The sequence below is a fragment of the Daucus carota genome, chromosome 3 (genome assembly GCF_001625215.2).
Source record: "Daucus carota subsp. sativus chromosome 3, DH1 v3.0, whole genome shotgun sequence".
NCBI lineage: Eukaryota > Viridiplantae > Streptophyta > Magnoliopsida > Apiales > Apiaceae > Daucus > Daucus carota.
The window spans coordinates 1,914,772-1,930,840 of NC_030383.2; the positions used below are offsets into that span (position 1 = coordinate 1,914,772).

General features: G+C 36.1%; 3 protein-coding genes across 3 annotated transcripts; 2 read left to right on the forward strand and 1 right to left on the reverse strand.

Annotated features, from left to right (window-relative positions):
- Positions 1-393: 393 nt before the first annotated feature.
- Positions 394-3,926, forward strand: LOC108211317 (protein TRIGALACTOSYLDIACYLGLYCEROL 5, chloroplastic). Its single transcript, XM_017382882.2, has 5 exons — positions 394-534; positions 619-660; positions 754-798; positions 3,314-3,346; positions 3,459-3,926. Exons 2-5 carry the CDS (start codon positions 621-623, stop codon positions 3,629-3,631), a joined length of 291 nt encoding a protein of 96 aa, XP_017238371.1. The 5' UTR covers positions 394-534; positions 619-620; the 3' UTR covers positions 3,632-3,926.
- A 1,971-nt stretch (positions 3,927-5,897) lies between these two features.
- On the forward strand, positions 5,898-6,990 carry LOC108212023 (BURP domain-containing protein 6). The gene has a single exon (XM_017383753.2). It carries the CDS (start codon positions 5,899-5,901, stop codon positions 6,784-6,786), a length of 888 nt encoding a protein of 295 aa, XP_017239242.1. The 5' UTR covers position 5,898; the 3' UTR covers positions 6,787-6,990.
- Positions 6,991-9,039: 2,049 nt separating this feature from the next.
- LOC108214642 (subtilisin-like protease SBT1.7) lies at positions 9,040-11,998 on the reverse strand. The gene has a single exon (XM_017386765.2). It carries the CDS (start codon positions 11,645-11,647, stop codon positions 9,362-9,364), a length of 2,286 nt encoding a protein of 761 aa, XP_017242254.1. The 5' UTR covers positions 11,648-11,998; the 3' UTR covers positions 9,040-9,361.
- Positions 11,999-16,069: the final 4,071 nt, after the last annotated feature.

The window sequence follows — 16,069 nt, forward strand, 5'->3', positions numbered from 1 at the left end:
TTAAAAATCATGTTTCAAAAATAAAAGTAATTATCGAAAAAAACTAATATCTGACTTATAAGTTGAAACTTGTCTTATCCATACGAGTTGTCATTCTATTTAAATGAAACATACCTGGATTTGGTTGGAACCTCAAGAATTTTAGATCCAGTGTCGAATATTAAACTACAGGAACACCATCATACATAATACATCCTATATTAACGATCATAAATTTCTTTATAAAAATAATCATAAATTACAATATCACGAAAAATTTATTGAATTCAGTATATAGTTTACTCCCGCATCAAGTGAATAACTAGAAATTTGACAACACTATATCATTCCGTAAAAAACTTAATCATTTTCGGTAGTATTATATTCTAGGTATTAGGCATAGAAATTATAAAATTAATTTGTATTTATTATATAAAAATAAAAATTAATATTTAATTTTATTATTCACTCGCATCAGCTAACCAAGAACTCCCTGTCAAAGAAAAACCCAGAACTCAGAAGTCTCTCAATTGGGGTTTTTGTTCATCACTCTCTGTAAGTATACTTCATTTCTCTGCTCTTTATATGGACGTATATTTGTATGTATATGCTACTTAATTCCTTCTTCTTTTTTTTCAGCAATGGTGCTCACAAACTTCCAGGGGGCTGGGATTGGATTTGGTAAGTACTTATTGATTGTATTTTCGAATACCCATATGCGTGTGCGTGCTTTTTTTAACTGAATTGTTTGATGGAGTTGTGTTGATTTTTCAGGGTTTGGTGTGGGTTGTGGATTTGGTGTTGGATGGGGTTTTGGAGGTAATTTTTGATAGTTTTCGATGGTTCGATTGATTTTAGTGAAAAATTTTATTCTGAGGTTTTGGAAAATGAATGTGTTTGATTGATAATGGTTCCTGTCGTTTGGTTGGTTTATGTTGCTATTTGTGTTTTGTGGTAATTAGTGGACAATGTTAATTAATTAGTGGAAGATTGGCGCTTGGCTGAGTTATGTCTATAGGAAACCCAAATTGATGTGATTTTTTGGTGTATTCGATTGGGAGTTTAATGGATTTTAAACAATCCCAATTGAATACCCTTAGATTTCATGAATGAAAAAAATTCCTTTAAAATCCCAATCGAATACACCCCGCTTAGAATGATTTGGTTTTTAATGGTGACAGATATTGTTGCGTCAGAAATTAGAGAGAACGGGCTTTTAGTTATAATGTTTTTATTTTCCGCCTAAAGTTATAAATAGATAATGAGATATCAAATTTAAGGTAATATGTAGGCAGTTATTGCTTGAATATATCGCGGAGTTGCAGTGTACTATGTAAATATTGTAGGGCCTCAATGAGAATCACACATCTTCTGATATTTGGAATCGAGCGAGCAGCATACATGGTACAGTTCCGAGGAGAGAAGAAATTGTTACTGGAATCTGTGAAAGAAGTAATCAGTGAATCTGAATTAGCTGATCTAAGAGCTATAGGTCAACTCATGACGAACGGCCCTGGAATGCCTTCTCAAGAACTCATGTGCTATCTGGCTTTTAGCTTAACGTTTTTGTTTTTTAATGATAGTTTGGTTCTGACTAGTTACGGAAGTTTACTTTTGAGAACACTAGCGGGTACTATTCCTCGTATACTATCAGGCCTTGTAGAATGTAGCCCATCTGAAGAATTTACCAGTCATGCTGATGCGTCTTTCACATGTCCTCTAAAATTTCAATCCCTGTGCTTTGAAGAAGCAAACCTCGATTATGATACTTTTTATTGGCTTGTTCATTTTCAGTTAAATTAATACAAATTGGCATAAAGTCTTCCAAGTTGATGTCGTAGACACAGAGACATTTCAACATCTATAACTAGATTTGTATAATTTGGGTAAATATGAATAACAGAGTGCACTATGGAAAGAAGTCTTCAGTCAAATTGAGTGCAGACACCAGAAAATTGATTATTCTATTAGGATTTAGAGCTTCGGATTATGAAATAATATGCATTGATGTCTTTCTATGCTCTCTGTCTGAATTTTGGAGCTTACCTTGTTATTCCTATATTAAGTTAATAGAAAATACTTCTTCTATGTGAAATGTTTTTGCAAAGACTACTATGAAGTTTATTAAGTAATCAGCATTGCAACAGGGGAAGGGTAGAAAGAAATCAGGGCACGCGCAACTGCACAAGTCCGGTGATTTTTTTTAGTGTCCGAACTCTGATAAGTTCAGAAACTTTTTAAAGAAAGGGGTGATGGGTTCAGGAGTTTTTAATAATAAACTGTATTAGTGAGTCAGTTGCCCATGTCATAGTGAGAATATCTGTTGGCATTCTTCCTCTCACCCTAGACTCTTAGGCTGCCTTCTTGTCCCTCAGTCCATGCTTAGGAGTTGCTGCCACAAATTTTTAGCCTACCGTCACAGTCGCAGTCTCCATAGTTGATTTGCTCTCTGCAACCCCTCAGCTTCACGCCTCAGAAATTACACCAAAATAGGTTGCTTAGGACCTGAGCACTACATAACAATGTTATTAAACACCTGATATGCACCAAGGGGCTAGGGTCCCATAAAGCCTCACTTCGCGCAGTCACGGATCATCGAAGTGAAGCGAATTTATTTAAAAAGTGAATTATATATCACAGAATTATGCAAGAAAAACCACAAACAACTATCTGAACACCAGACATTCAATTGTCAAATTGCATAATTCCTCTGATAAGACTCATGATTTAGGACTTTATGAACTCGGTCTTCTATTAATGGACGGGTCTAAGATTAGAAAGTGAATTGACTTGTTAACTTTATTGTCCTATCTTAGTTCTGAGTCAAAATTTATGGTTGTACAAATAGATTTATGTTACCTTGTTTCCAATTTTGTTGAATGATATTAATGTCAAAATCCTTGGCGCATTATCAGTACTATCATCAGTTGATGTTTTGAATTGAATGATTTGGATACTATAACTACATTTCTCAAAATTAGACATTACATTGCATATTTGCAGTGATATATGAGATGATTGGTTGAGTATAACGGTCATAGCATATATTGAGAGAGATCTTTCAAATTGTTAAAATCTTTTACAGGATCATGTGTCATAGAGTAGTCTCACAGTTTTATTATTTTAGCAATTTCTTGTAAATTTCATTTTATATGTATTAGCTAACAAACTATAGTGTAGACTTTAGAGATTCAATCCTTCCCACTAAATGGAAATGAATTGATATCTAATGCACTACTCAAAACTTACTACGGACACTTTTATGTTTTATGCTTCTCAGTTTAGATCCATCTACGTGGTATTCTGATTTCATAAGGTTAAAATTTTGATACAGGTATGCCTATGAATATCCTGGGTCTTGGTGCAGGTAAACACTAAAACTTTAGTTTTCTTGTGGCACATTCTACAGTAGACCTCTTTGATACTTCTAATATCACTGTGCTGATCATCTCCCTCAATATATATTGGCGCTTGTGAAGGGGGAGGATGCGGAGTTGGGCTAGGCCTTGGATGGGGATTTGGCACTGGATTTGGTAGCCAATATAGGTCTTCCAAACTCACATTTCAGGGCATGGAGTTCAACAAGAACAGTGTGGATCAAGACAAGGATTTAGACATAACTAAAAGCACTTTCAAAGCTGGTAGTAAATAGTGTTTTTTTTTTTGCCCCTGAAAAGAAATAGAGGCTACTGTGGGATTCGACTACTCAACGTGGCTTTAAGCTATCCTTTGTAACATTTCCATTGCTGATGAAATGTTATAAATGTATTCCAACTACACAAAAGAAGTGTTGTATGATCGTGTGAAGATTGTTCTTTTGTAGGTTTTCTTTTTTCCTGATTCACGAGTTTCAGTTCTTTTGTATTGCTGATTCTAATTTTCATGTTATTATAGAAGATTGTATTGAGATTTTTAAGCATTTTGAGGAAGTGCTGGTTTTTACCAAACCCGTTTCAACCGATCCGTTTGTCATCCTAATATTCTTTATGTGAATACATTGACTCTTTATCCCGCCTCTAGGACATATTCCTTCGGTCAGTGGCGGAGCCAGCCTTAAATGGTAGTGGGGGCAAAAAAAATTAGTAAAAATTAGTAAAATATTGCCCTTAAACTTGCATAGAAATAAGAATTGATAGGACAAATTTGATTTTTTAAAAAGACATGCATACTCGGACATAGGAAGCATCATTGATAATAATTTATAACCAAGAGTAGTATTAGACCAAAGATATGAACCAGTTAATCCTTACTAATCAAATAGATACCCATTTAACAAAATCAATCAGCTAGGTTTTATGCATACATGCATATATATCATATATAAATATATCGAAAAATTGAAAAGTCTAGTGGGGTCCAGTGACCCCACGAGCCTCAATCTCCCTCCGCCCTGCCTTCGGTCCCACACACTAGGACTTATTTCTTCGGTCTCACTCATTTTTATATAGATTTTTTTATATTACACGTATTTTAAGGTTTATAAAGCATTTTACTAATGCCATACTCTTTCCGTTTGAAATATAAAAGAAAATCAGACATAAAAGCAATTAAACCTTATTTTGAGAAAATGTTATAATACAAGAATAAGTATGTTTGTAGTGTAATAAATACACTCTTAACCCGTGCCTTTAGGATGTTGTACTGTATTCTACTGTATTCAGTTAATATATATGGACAATTAAGGGTGTACACGGTTCGGTAAATCGATCAAACCAATTCGAACTGATCACTTTTCGACTGAACCAATCCAAATTTTTTTAACCTGGTATTTGGTTTAAAGAAATATCAACCCGATTTAATTGGGTTGGTTACGGGTTTGAGTTTTTTTGGCTGAAGTCTGAACCAATCCAACCCGAATAAAAAATAAAATATTTTAAATATTATATATATGCATAGCCCAACACCCGAATATATTTTAAATATATTATGTTGTCCAAATTAGTGATTAATGTTACAAATATATGATTATTGTTCACCAAATGATATATTTTATGCAATGTTTTCAAAGGTAAAGTTTGTTAACTTACCTCAGAAAATTTATTATAAAATATTTAAGTTACTAGCGGTACATGTTTCAGTTTTACCGAGTAGTCTGATCTGATTATACTGGTATGCATAGGAGATGCATAGGAGAGTTGAGCATTTGTTTATTTTTTTCATTATATATTTAATAAGCCGATCCAAACCGAAACATACAAATTGGTTTGGTTTTAGGATTTACATGGTTCGGGTTGTTTTGAAATTTGAAAACCTGATTTGATTGGGTTGAGTTGTTCAATTCCGGTAAACCGACTAATCCGAACCATGCAGACCCCATGGACAACTAAGCCGCAGAATGTAACTCTTCAAAAACTGCCCAATGTACACAGCTAGCAAGTCCAACAGTGTCCTAGTTGGAGCCCTAAATATAATATAAAAAATTATGTCCTAGTAGTTTAGGACATATTCTACTAGCTTCAACTCCAACAATGTGCCTTATTTTCACTATATGTTTAATATTTTATTATTAAAAGTTCACTTTCATCATTAAAACATAATATAAAATAGAGAGAGAAAAAGAGTGTTGGTAAGAATTTATTATAAAATATGAGATAGGGCAAGGAGAGAGAGTGCCTCAAAAATAGGGCTTGAATGGATTGTCCTAGTGATATAGGGCATCACTAGGACATTGTTGGAGCAAGTTTTTTCATCAAATGCCCTATATTATGACTTAGGACACCAAATAGGTCAACTGTTGGACTTGCTCTAAGACTTACTATACTGAGACAGCTAATATGAAGAAGGTACAAAGCTAGTTATCAGTTGCAACTTACAACTGATATCAACCTATTCAATGCTCATTCTAGTATTTATATTATCATTTTCACAGGTTCTGTTCCATCTCATTCATAACACACTCTCCCCAGAAGTACTTAAACAATGGCTGTCTCAGTTTTTCTCATGGCTGCCCTCCTTTTTGTTTCTGTTTCTGCCAACCACAGAATTAACACCGAACAAAATCTCGAAACACTTTATAATACAATTCTTCGTCACCAGAATGCAGCCAATCTAGAAACCGCCAAATACGCACCGTATCCTGATCATATACTTGATATGAGCCAATTAGTCCAAGCCCTGGCTAACAAAAATTTGTCTGAAGGGGTTGGCTTCGATACGATAGGCCAAGTTTATCATATCATCGATCAGAAACTAAAATATAACAAGGCCTCTGATGCTATGCTCGAAAGCATCAACTTTGACATGATCAATCTCACAGTCTACCACCGGTATGAAGACGTGAATCGAATTGGAACGAAGATGCCTCTGCTTTTCACCAATCTAGGCCCTCCATCTGCATCTCTACTGAAGAGACCCCAGCCCGAGGCTCTCAACAACAGCCAAATTTTATGCGGGTCAGCGGTTTCACGAGAGCAGGCAGTCTGTGTGACCTCCCTCGAAGAAATGCTGGAATTTGTGTATCAGCACATGGGAGAAAATGTTAAGCCAGTCTCCGCTCTTCCTGGAAAGTGGCAGGAGTACACTATCACCGCAATGCCCAAGGTAATTGCGCGAAAAATGACCGGATGTCACAAATCTGATTCTCGTCCATTTGCAGTCTATGAGTGTCACAATGTTCCTGACACTTTAATTCGTGTTGTGCCTTTACTTGGACGGGATGGAATGAAAGTGCAGGCTGTTTCGGTCTGCCATATGAACACCTCGTCGTGGAATGCTCATTACGTAGCGTTTTATCTTTTAAAGGCAAAACCTGGAATTCCAGTGTGCCATTTCCTGGCAACAGACGATATCATTTGGTTAGCCAACTGAGTGGATTTAAGAACCTGTAAAGGGAAATATTAAATTTGACCTTCGATTTCTTAATGTCAATTGCTTGCTTATATCTGAGAGCCATAACTCTTGTGACGAGAATGGAATGTGCTTGCATTATCAATTTCTTATTCTTTGTATATGAGTTGAGCCAAATCATGAATTTGGTATAGGAACTCATGTAATTTAAAGAAAAGCAATTTTTCATGTTTACTAAGACGGGCAAAATATATGTGATATCCCACTATAAGATTTGGCTTGACTAGTTTATTGAAATAAAATATAAATATTGGGGAAAATTAACGAACCAGATATCCAATGGCCATCGTAGGCATTTTCAAGAATCCTAACACAGCCAGCAGATATGGTTTATTTGAATGAAATGTTGTGAAGAAACTCTTATGAATTATTATCAAAAACTTCATTAGTTTAAATAAATAAAATAATATGCTTGTTAGTTTAAATAAATAAAATAATGTGCTTTTCATTCTGAAATGGAGCTCTTTGGAAATCTATAATGATGTAATATTAAATATATACTAAAAATTCACAAAAATAAAAAATTAAATGATATAGTAAGTGATAATAAACCTACTTTAACAAAATCGTACTAATATTACATATTTGTTGATAAAATCGATCCGTTATCATTTTGTGGACTACTGTAATTGTCATGTTAGATAAGGACATGTATCAATTAAACAAAAGTATATATGATAAAATATGTATATCATATATCGACAAGATCAAAGATAGTTGATGATTCAAGTACATTTTTGGAATAATTAGGATCGAATTGTTAATTTGAAACTTTTAAATAAATAATTGGATTGATTTGAGGGCATGAACGAGTCGAAAATTTCTTTAATTAGACATCATTCCACTTAAAGCGTCGATGCATATAAAAAATAATTCATTTCTAATCATAATTATTATTGTTCATTTAATATTAGTGACTTTTGATGCAAAAATTATGTAAACGAATCCAATAACTTGAGTTCACGCCTGTACACATCTAAGCTGTTGTGCAGAGTGTCTATCATTCTCTGGATCGCTTGTAGTGTTGGAATGTGGAGTTGGCTAGGCCATAAATATGACTTCTCATTGGTCTCGTAAATCTAGAGGACATGGAAGTTGCGGTGTACTTCATTTCATTGCATTTGCTAAAGCCAATTCTTCTGGTGCAACTGCTATCTTCACTGAATGTGTTACGGAAGACACTGACACCTTGTATGTTGCTGGAACACCACATTAGTCGGAGACCTGGTGTACTTGATCACAGTGGGTAACCTGTTGTTACCACATTTTCCTGAGTCTGTCTTAAAAGGAACTGCGAAAGAAGGGTAATCAAGATCTCCCAGGCTGTACTTCTTAGCGCTGTCACATTTGATTTTTTTTTTTTTTTTTTGTGACAGCCCTGATATGTTTTGCACTATAGTTCAAGGCACAAAGGAAGTCCACATAATCCTGAACATTTGCATCGTAGACAAGACCAGGGTGGATGCTACAGGGGCGACATGTGGACATTAAACTGATGTATTAAGATGATGCTCCTACTGCAAAATATTAATCTGATGTTGATGCTTAGCTGGTTCGGGAATATGGCTTACCACAAAAAATGAAACAACAATTTTCTTTCCATGCTCTCTTTTTCGATATCGTACTAGTTATGTTGGACTAAATTGTAAGTACCAGAGCGAGATGCAGATTTGCAGAATGCCAGAGCCTGCAAACTTCCATCTATCCTTATTGGTTACCCGCGGAGGGTCATACATTTCCAACAAGCCTCGGTCAGGTTTCTTGCGGGTCTCCAGGTAAATAAATGAGTAAGAATGCATGTTTAGGTAAAACAGACAATTGTATAAAAATTAAATATTTTATGGAAAATTGGAAGTTTTCTACCTTATAATGAATTTTTTGCTTTGATAATATACAGTACTAACTCTAGATTTTATCAGTGTTTTTATGATCGCTATAGAGCAGCGTCGAAGATTAGGCATTTCTTTTGTAAAGATTGGTACTGGCAAAAATGAATGTAATATGAAATGCTCTGGCTTAAGGTTCGACCCCAGATAAGTCGGGCCTGAGTTGCAATGAAAAATCTCATACCTCATGTATGTTCTGTAAGATGATCTGATATTCTGACATGATATCCTGGATGTCAATTATTATGTCTTTTAGTCTTCATTGTGCTTATAGGTGTCATTTTGGCCACAAATGTGTGACTTTGCAGAACATATATGGAAAGATTGCTAAAAAGTAGAAGTGTAGTGCTATATTTATTGAAATCAGTTGTGCAACAGCTGGCCATGATATGCCATTTGTCGCTTGTCTGAGCAGTTTTAGCGAGCTATAGAAATATACACACATGAATCCTTGAGTATAAGTATCAAGAATGAATCTCCTTCCCTCCTTTGCGTGATATGCTGGTAAATCTTCAGTCAGATCTCCTTCTTGGTTGCATAGTGCTGTAGAATGATATGCTGTACAGTAATGAATGGTTTGATGAGGCGAACCCTTTGGACCTATCAGATAATTTACAATGGTTGGTCTGTGTTATTCAGCATTGCTTCGATCATGTCCAGCTAAAAGCAACTGGACTACTGACAACGTATTTACCACCTGACCATTCTATGCGTGCAAAGCTGACTGTGCCAGAGGGCATGGAAGTTGCTGTGAATGTCACTGTGTAATTCTTCTTTTCATTTGTTCTGCTAAAATCTAGTAGTTCTGGTTCAACTGCTATCTTCACGGAACGTGTTTCAGAGGACACTGAAACCTTGTATGTTGCTGGAGTACCCACATTAGTCAGAGTCCTGGTGTACTTGATTACTGCAGGTTCACTGCTGCCACCCCCTTTTCCTGAGGTTGTCTCAAAAGGAACAGCGAAAGAGGGGTAATTAAGATCTCCCACTTTGTATTGCTTACCGCTGTCACATGTGAAAGCTTGTTTTGTGACAACCCTGATGAGATTTGAACTGTAGTTTAAGGCACAAAGGAACTCTAGGTAGTCCTGAACATCTGCATCATAGACAAGTCCCGGGTCAAGGGCTGCTGTAGGGGCGACATGTCCTGCCCCATAATCAAACGGTGTTGATGCCATTCCAGTTGCAATATCTTCTAAGGGTTCTCCATTTTTGTATGCGTTGTAGGCTGTTGTCATAAGCGCTGATTTTATAGCTGCAGGGCTCCATTCAGGATGTGCCGACTTCACTAGTGCTGCTAATCCACTTGCGTGTGGGCATGACATTGATGTGCCCGATATTATATTGAAGTCCACATGCCTGGTGTCAGATTTCAACCCACTTGGTCCAACTTTACCAGTCCAACCAGCTATAATATTTACACCTGGTGTTATGAAATCTGGTTTTAGTATTTCTGGTGTGACCGGATTTGGACCTCTTGAACTAAATGCTGCCACAACTGGTGATGGTTGGATCCCTAAATGAGTGCCAGAAAATCCGATTGTGGCCACTGGCTTTGGATCCGAAGACACGTACTTCTTTATTGCATCACCAGCCGTCTGTCCCACAGCTGCTGAAGGAATGAGATGAGCATCAGCCACCAGCTCCTCCCCAAAAGAGTCAGTATTTGCCAAAATCATCCCTATACCACCTGCATCTCTTACTACGATGCCCTTTTGTACCCTGGAATTCCCCCCTCGGTCACATACAACAATCTTCCCGGCAACTTTTTCAGGATCTAGACTGTCAGTCATACATAAAATGCCACTCGTCGAGTTACTGGCTTTAGCAGAGTACACCAGTGGAACTAATGAAGTAGATAATGGTTTCCCACTATATAGTGATACGCCTGAAAAGTTCTTCCCATTCCCAAGGATAGTGTGGGCTGGGAAATCGCGATCCAGAGTTCCTGCACCAATTGTAGCTATCCATGGCGCCACATTAGACAAGCTCTCAGGAGTTGGCCCGCTGTTCCCAGCTGAGCATGATACAAAGATCCCGTGTGACATAGCTGAAAATGCACCAACTGCTACCGTGTCTCGAAAGTAGTCAGAAACTGAACCACCTAGTGACAGTGAAAGGACATGTACACCATCTGACACAGCCATCTCCATACCAGCTAGTATGTCACTGCCAAAACAGCCACCAAGCCAGCAGACCTTGTATGCGGCCACTCTGGCATGTTCTGCCATTCCGCGTGCTGTGCCCATTGCATAATTAAAGAGGCTAGCTCCTGTTACAGCTGAACCTGCTGCTGTAGTGGAAGTGTGTGTTCCATGGCCATCATCGTCTCTAGGCGACTTTGATTCCAGTGTTTCATCAATTGGTCCATAAGCAGCTTCATACCCTTGTGAAAAGAATCTGGCGCCAATGAGTTTTTTGTTACAGCTTGATGCAGCAAAGCTCTTGCTCACCTCGCACGTCCCCTTCCAATTACTGGGGACTGGACCAAGCCCAGTGTCATCGAAACTTTTACTCTCAGGCCACACACCTGTGTCCAGCACTCCCACAATGACTTCACTCACTGCCCCTGCTTCAAGTCTGACTGCTGCGCTTTCATCAAGTCCTAAAAACTCTGGTGTCCGAGTAGTGTGAAGTTGATATATCCTTTCTTCTTGGACTAGTAAAATTCCAGGCTGCCCTTCAAGTGACTCTGCTTCTGAAGTGGTCAGCCTTGTAGAATAACCATGAATGACATTGTTGTACGTGTAAATCATGTTAGCGGAGTCTGATACTGATTTAATGGATGAATCATACCACTGAAGATGATCGTCGTAACTCAAGGGCATGGAGGACTTGTCCATGTGAACTATGTATGTCTTCTTCGGCATATTTCTTTCTGCAAAACCATAGTAGCATATCACCAGTACAACAAATAAAACATACCAAAGTTTCATTTTTTTTTCAAAATTCACTCAGTCACCTCTGCAAATTCTTGGACCCAATCCAGAATTCAAGACAGGGTTCAGTAACTTGCAAAAGCACTCTCAGATGAGTGTTCTTCAAAATCTGAACTCTCATTCCAGCTTTTGTAGATAAGTTTCATAATGCATTGGACCCACTAAGTGCTAAAAACTAATATGAATCAATCAATCTGTGGCTCTTACTGATAAACTCTTTGTGGCCTAGGAAAGAATATTTAGTTATTTAGTTTTATTCAGATGTGATTGCGCACCTGTCAGCCTAGTTATGAAGCCATAATTAAGCTTAACTTACTGATAATTGCTTAAACAAGTTTCAGTGAAGTGATCATGACTGTGCCTAATTACTTATAATGTCTTTCTTGTAAGCTAATCAATGTATGATTGACATATACTATAACGGCCCATGTGCAGAGAATTTCACAGAGTTAACATCAGCGCAACAGTCTTGCAATTGCAACTGTTTCCTATTCTTACATCACGTATGTCTGTTTACGCCTGGTTGCAGACCTATCGGGATTTATTAAACGTGACATTGTTCAATTAGGAGCGGAATTAATCTTTTCTATCGTATTTCTGAATTTTCTCAGGAAGAGAAAGAAATGAGGATTAACACGGAAGGTCTTCTGATACAGTTTCGACACTTGAAGCCTTGGTGTGTCAGAACCCACTGGGGTTATTGTATAATCGTCGGTGTTTAAGATAATTATGTTCATAATTAGTTGTCAATTAACGTTAGGTGAGAATCTACTTCATATCTGAGTTAACCTATCATGTACTTACGTTAGGATACACGTTATGGTACAACTGAGAATCAGTCTATTAGCTACAGCTTAGCTGCTTTATTAAGTGGAATTATAATGGTTTGTAACCACAAAATCGAATAGTTGGGGGAGATTGTACCTCCATAGATTTGAATGGAAGAAAATCTGCCAAATGCTCCACTCTATTGACACACTACCGAAATCAGTAAATGTTGGACTAAAATGCATTAGCGGAATCAAGATGAGGCTAGTCAAGGCTCCGGTCCTCACTGAATTCCTTAATTCAGTTTTTTTAAAATCCCAACTTTTAGCTAAATACTAGCAAGGAAATCATTTTAAGTCCGAGCTGATAAGAAAAAATTAGCAAATATCTAGGATTAGCACGGGTGGCAATATCAGACACGACCCGAAACTCGACCCAACCCCGCAATCTGATTTACGGGGACAAAATCCGAAAGTAACCCGAAAATCACCCGATTGACCGAAATGACCCAAGATTAGAATTTCATTTCTAATAACTTCAAATTTCAGTTTTATCAAATTTTAAGTTATTTTATCTTGACCCGAAATCGACCCGATCGCTGACACGAACAAGACCTGTTAGCCGAAATTGCCACTCTTATAGCACTAGTCATTTCGTTTTCTGATATTAATTCCATCCTTCATAACATAAATCTTTCTTGATTCCCAGTCATTTTCAAGCCTAGACGATCATGTGAAAACATGAAATTACATGACACGAAATTCTTGTACACATCCGAATCTGAGAATCTTATGACGATAAACGAAACCAAACTTGCGTGCTCTTGTAAGATTCATGATTAGATAGTCCCCCGGCAATTTGCATTACAGTGACTAATCTAAACTAAATAATATGTCTTTGCATACTTGAAGTCTGCAGGACATGAAATTATTGCAGCTACATCTTCATGACAAAAGGATAATTATTGGGAGTTAACAGTACATATCACTCAACAAAAATAATAAATCATACTAATGGGGACGCTTAGCTGTTGATTATAGCATGGTTATCTTTTCTTGTCAAATAATAATATTGGTTTGCTTTCTTCAACTAAACTAATAATGCATGATTATGGAGCCTACATGACATGAATGATTCTATCCTCAGAAGCTTTGTGGAAGGTCCACTTAAACGGAATCATCTTACAAATTGACCATTTTGGTCAGGAATCTCAAAAAGGAGTTCTACACCAACCTCTCAGTTTACATGATAAATAATTATAAAAAAAATATTATTGTGTAAATATTTATTTTCAATTTTTTTCAATTTTTTTAAGTAAACATATTATTCAAGATATGGGTGGAAACTAGTCTGGCCGATTTCTGTGTTAATTTGTTTTTATGCTCTGCTGGTGATCAGATGGCTTTGTTTTTAGAGTGCTGCTGGTATGTTTTTGAGTGGTGGTGGTTAAATTTCAGAGCTGTAGCCTGCAGGGGTGGTGGTGTTTGTTTATCTCCGGTTCTGGGTGCTGTAGCAAGTTTTTGCTGCAATTTTAGAGGCCTGATCGTCGATTTTCTGTAGAAAGTGTGGGCAGGGGCCTGTTGCAGACTTGTTGGGGTCTGGGATTGCTTTTTTGGTGTGAGTTTTTATTTGCTGATTTTCTTCATAGGTGTTGTCTCATTGATTGCTTGCATTTTTATTTTTTTTGCTAAGTTGATTGCTTGCATGGGATAGTTTTTGCCAGACTGTTATTTTTTTTGGGAAGCATAGGAGTTTAATTTTGAATTTTCCAGCTTTTTTGATTCAAGTAGGGAACTGGTTTGGTATGGTATTCTGGGGGTTTTAGTTAGTATTGCGTGGCTTGGTTGGTTGGGTGTGGGAGGTGTGGAGCCCGGGTTCTCTGCTGTAATGGGTTTCTTTTTTGTTTTGAGTTGAGCAGGTCGCTTGTTTTGGGGTTGGCAGATTTGGGAGAAGTCGCGGTGTTTTTCTAGTTTTTTTTTTTTTTTTGGATTTTTTCATTTTATTTTCTTAGATGGAGATTTTGGTTTTGTTTTTTTAGATTTTTTCTGTTACTAGTTATAGCATCCTGTGTGTTCTTAGATGTCTTTTGAGATGAGTCCTCTCGTTGTGTATTCCCATTTCATACGAGGTGCCGTCCTCATTTATTTAAAAAAAATAGTTTTTTTACTGTATTTCTTTATAAACTATTTATTTAAATATAATTATTGTGATGTGTATCTATTTTATTTGATATATTACTTATTTATATCATTTGATGTTGAGGAAAGAAAAAGATTTGTCTACCGTTAACTCCAACTCAAATTACAGTTATATGTGCGTAGAAGACAATTTCTTATTTTATCTGAGATAAAATATGCATGCAAACACGTCACTTAAGTTTGATGTAATATTTAGAATAATAATTAAGATCTGAATAGAAAGGTTGAGAGCCCGATGCGGATTTAGGAAGAGACATGGAGGACAGATCCCTTCTAAAATTTCTCTTTTCATTTATTCATTTTTTTAAAATTTTCAAAATTATAAAAATGTCTTCATAGAATTTACAAATATAGTGATCATCCTTATGAAACTCTTAGGTAGTTAAACAAGAAGACTTCTCCCAGACTTTTAGTTACGAGGAGATGAGTTATTATAGAGATAGGCAATTGAGATGTTTCAGTCAAAAAAAGGTTGTTGTTTTTTTTTTTTAGTTTTTTGATAACCCCACCACCATTAATATTTTTGGAACTATAGCTCTTTCCATCTGAATGGACCGCTATTAATTTTTTTTTGAACTGTAGCTCTTTCCTTCTGAATGGACACCTAATGTCCTGTTATTTTCGGTTTATAAATTATAACTCTTGTTAGTTTCAGAAAAAAACTCTTGTTGGTTTATGGCAAAATGCAATAGTTGACGGAACAAATCTTGCTTAGTGAAATAAAAGTTGCACAAATCTTTTCAAACGTCACACCAAAAATGTTGAATAAAAAAGGTTATTTAAATTTGTCATGAATATTGATTACTCCTTCCGTCTCAATGAATTGTATACAGTTTCCTTTTTGGGACGTCCCATCAATTGTATACATTCCAAAAATAGTAAACTTTTATAATATAAAATATCATTACACCAACTACTTTCTTCCACTATCTCTATTATATAATAATATAAACACTATTACACCCACTACTTTCCTCCAGTATCTCAAATCTATTATTAAATATTAATAGATCCCACCATTTTACCTACTTTTCATCTAACTTTACTCATATCTTACACAATTTATTGGTCTCCGTGTCCCAGCCATTTATATACAAATGACTGGGAAATTAGTCTCAAAATGTCAAATTCACTTTCTGGTTGGTTTGTAAATGTTTATTTGATAGATAGATGCATTTGAATTATGTTGTCATTGATTTATGAACCGAAAAGCATGTATTCTTTGGTTTATATATAAATTATTATATGAAAAATACAATAGCTATAACATATACATTTTTATGCTCTCTCAATCCTATCTCTCTGGGTTGTTAATATTTTAATTGAGAATTAAGAATGGCTTCTATATAGTGTAATTTTATAAATAACTTTTTTTAAGAAAAATTTTTATCAAAAAAAAAAGAAGAAAATTTCTATATTATAAAAAATAGGGAAAATAGATTTTTTTGCCACT

Excerpts from the sequence above, each read along its gene's own strand:
- LOC108214642 (XM_017386765.2), bottom strand. The coding sequence starts at position 11,647 with ATGAAACTTTGGTATGTTTTATTTGTTGTACTGGTGATATGCTACTAT.
- LOC108212023 (XM_017383753.2), top strand. The coding sequence starts at position 5,899 with ATGGCTGTCTCAGTTTTTCTCATGGCTGCCCTCCTTTTTGTTTCTGTT.
- LOC108211317 (XM_017382882.2), top strand. The coding sequence starts at position 621 with ATGGTGCTCACAAACTTCCAGGGGGCTGGGATTGGATTTG. Across the intron at positions 799-3,313 it reads TGTTGGATGGGGTTTTGGAG|GTATGCCTATGAATATCCTG; the intron begins GTAATTTTTGAT and ends ATTTTGATACAG. Across the intron at positions 3,347-3,458 it reads TATCCTGGGTCTTGGTGCAG|GGGGAGGATGCGGAGTTGGG; the intron begins GTAAACACTAAA and ends GCGCTTGTGAAG.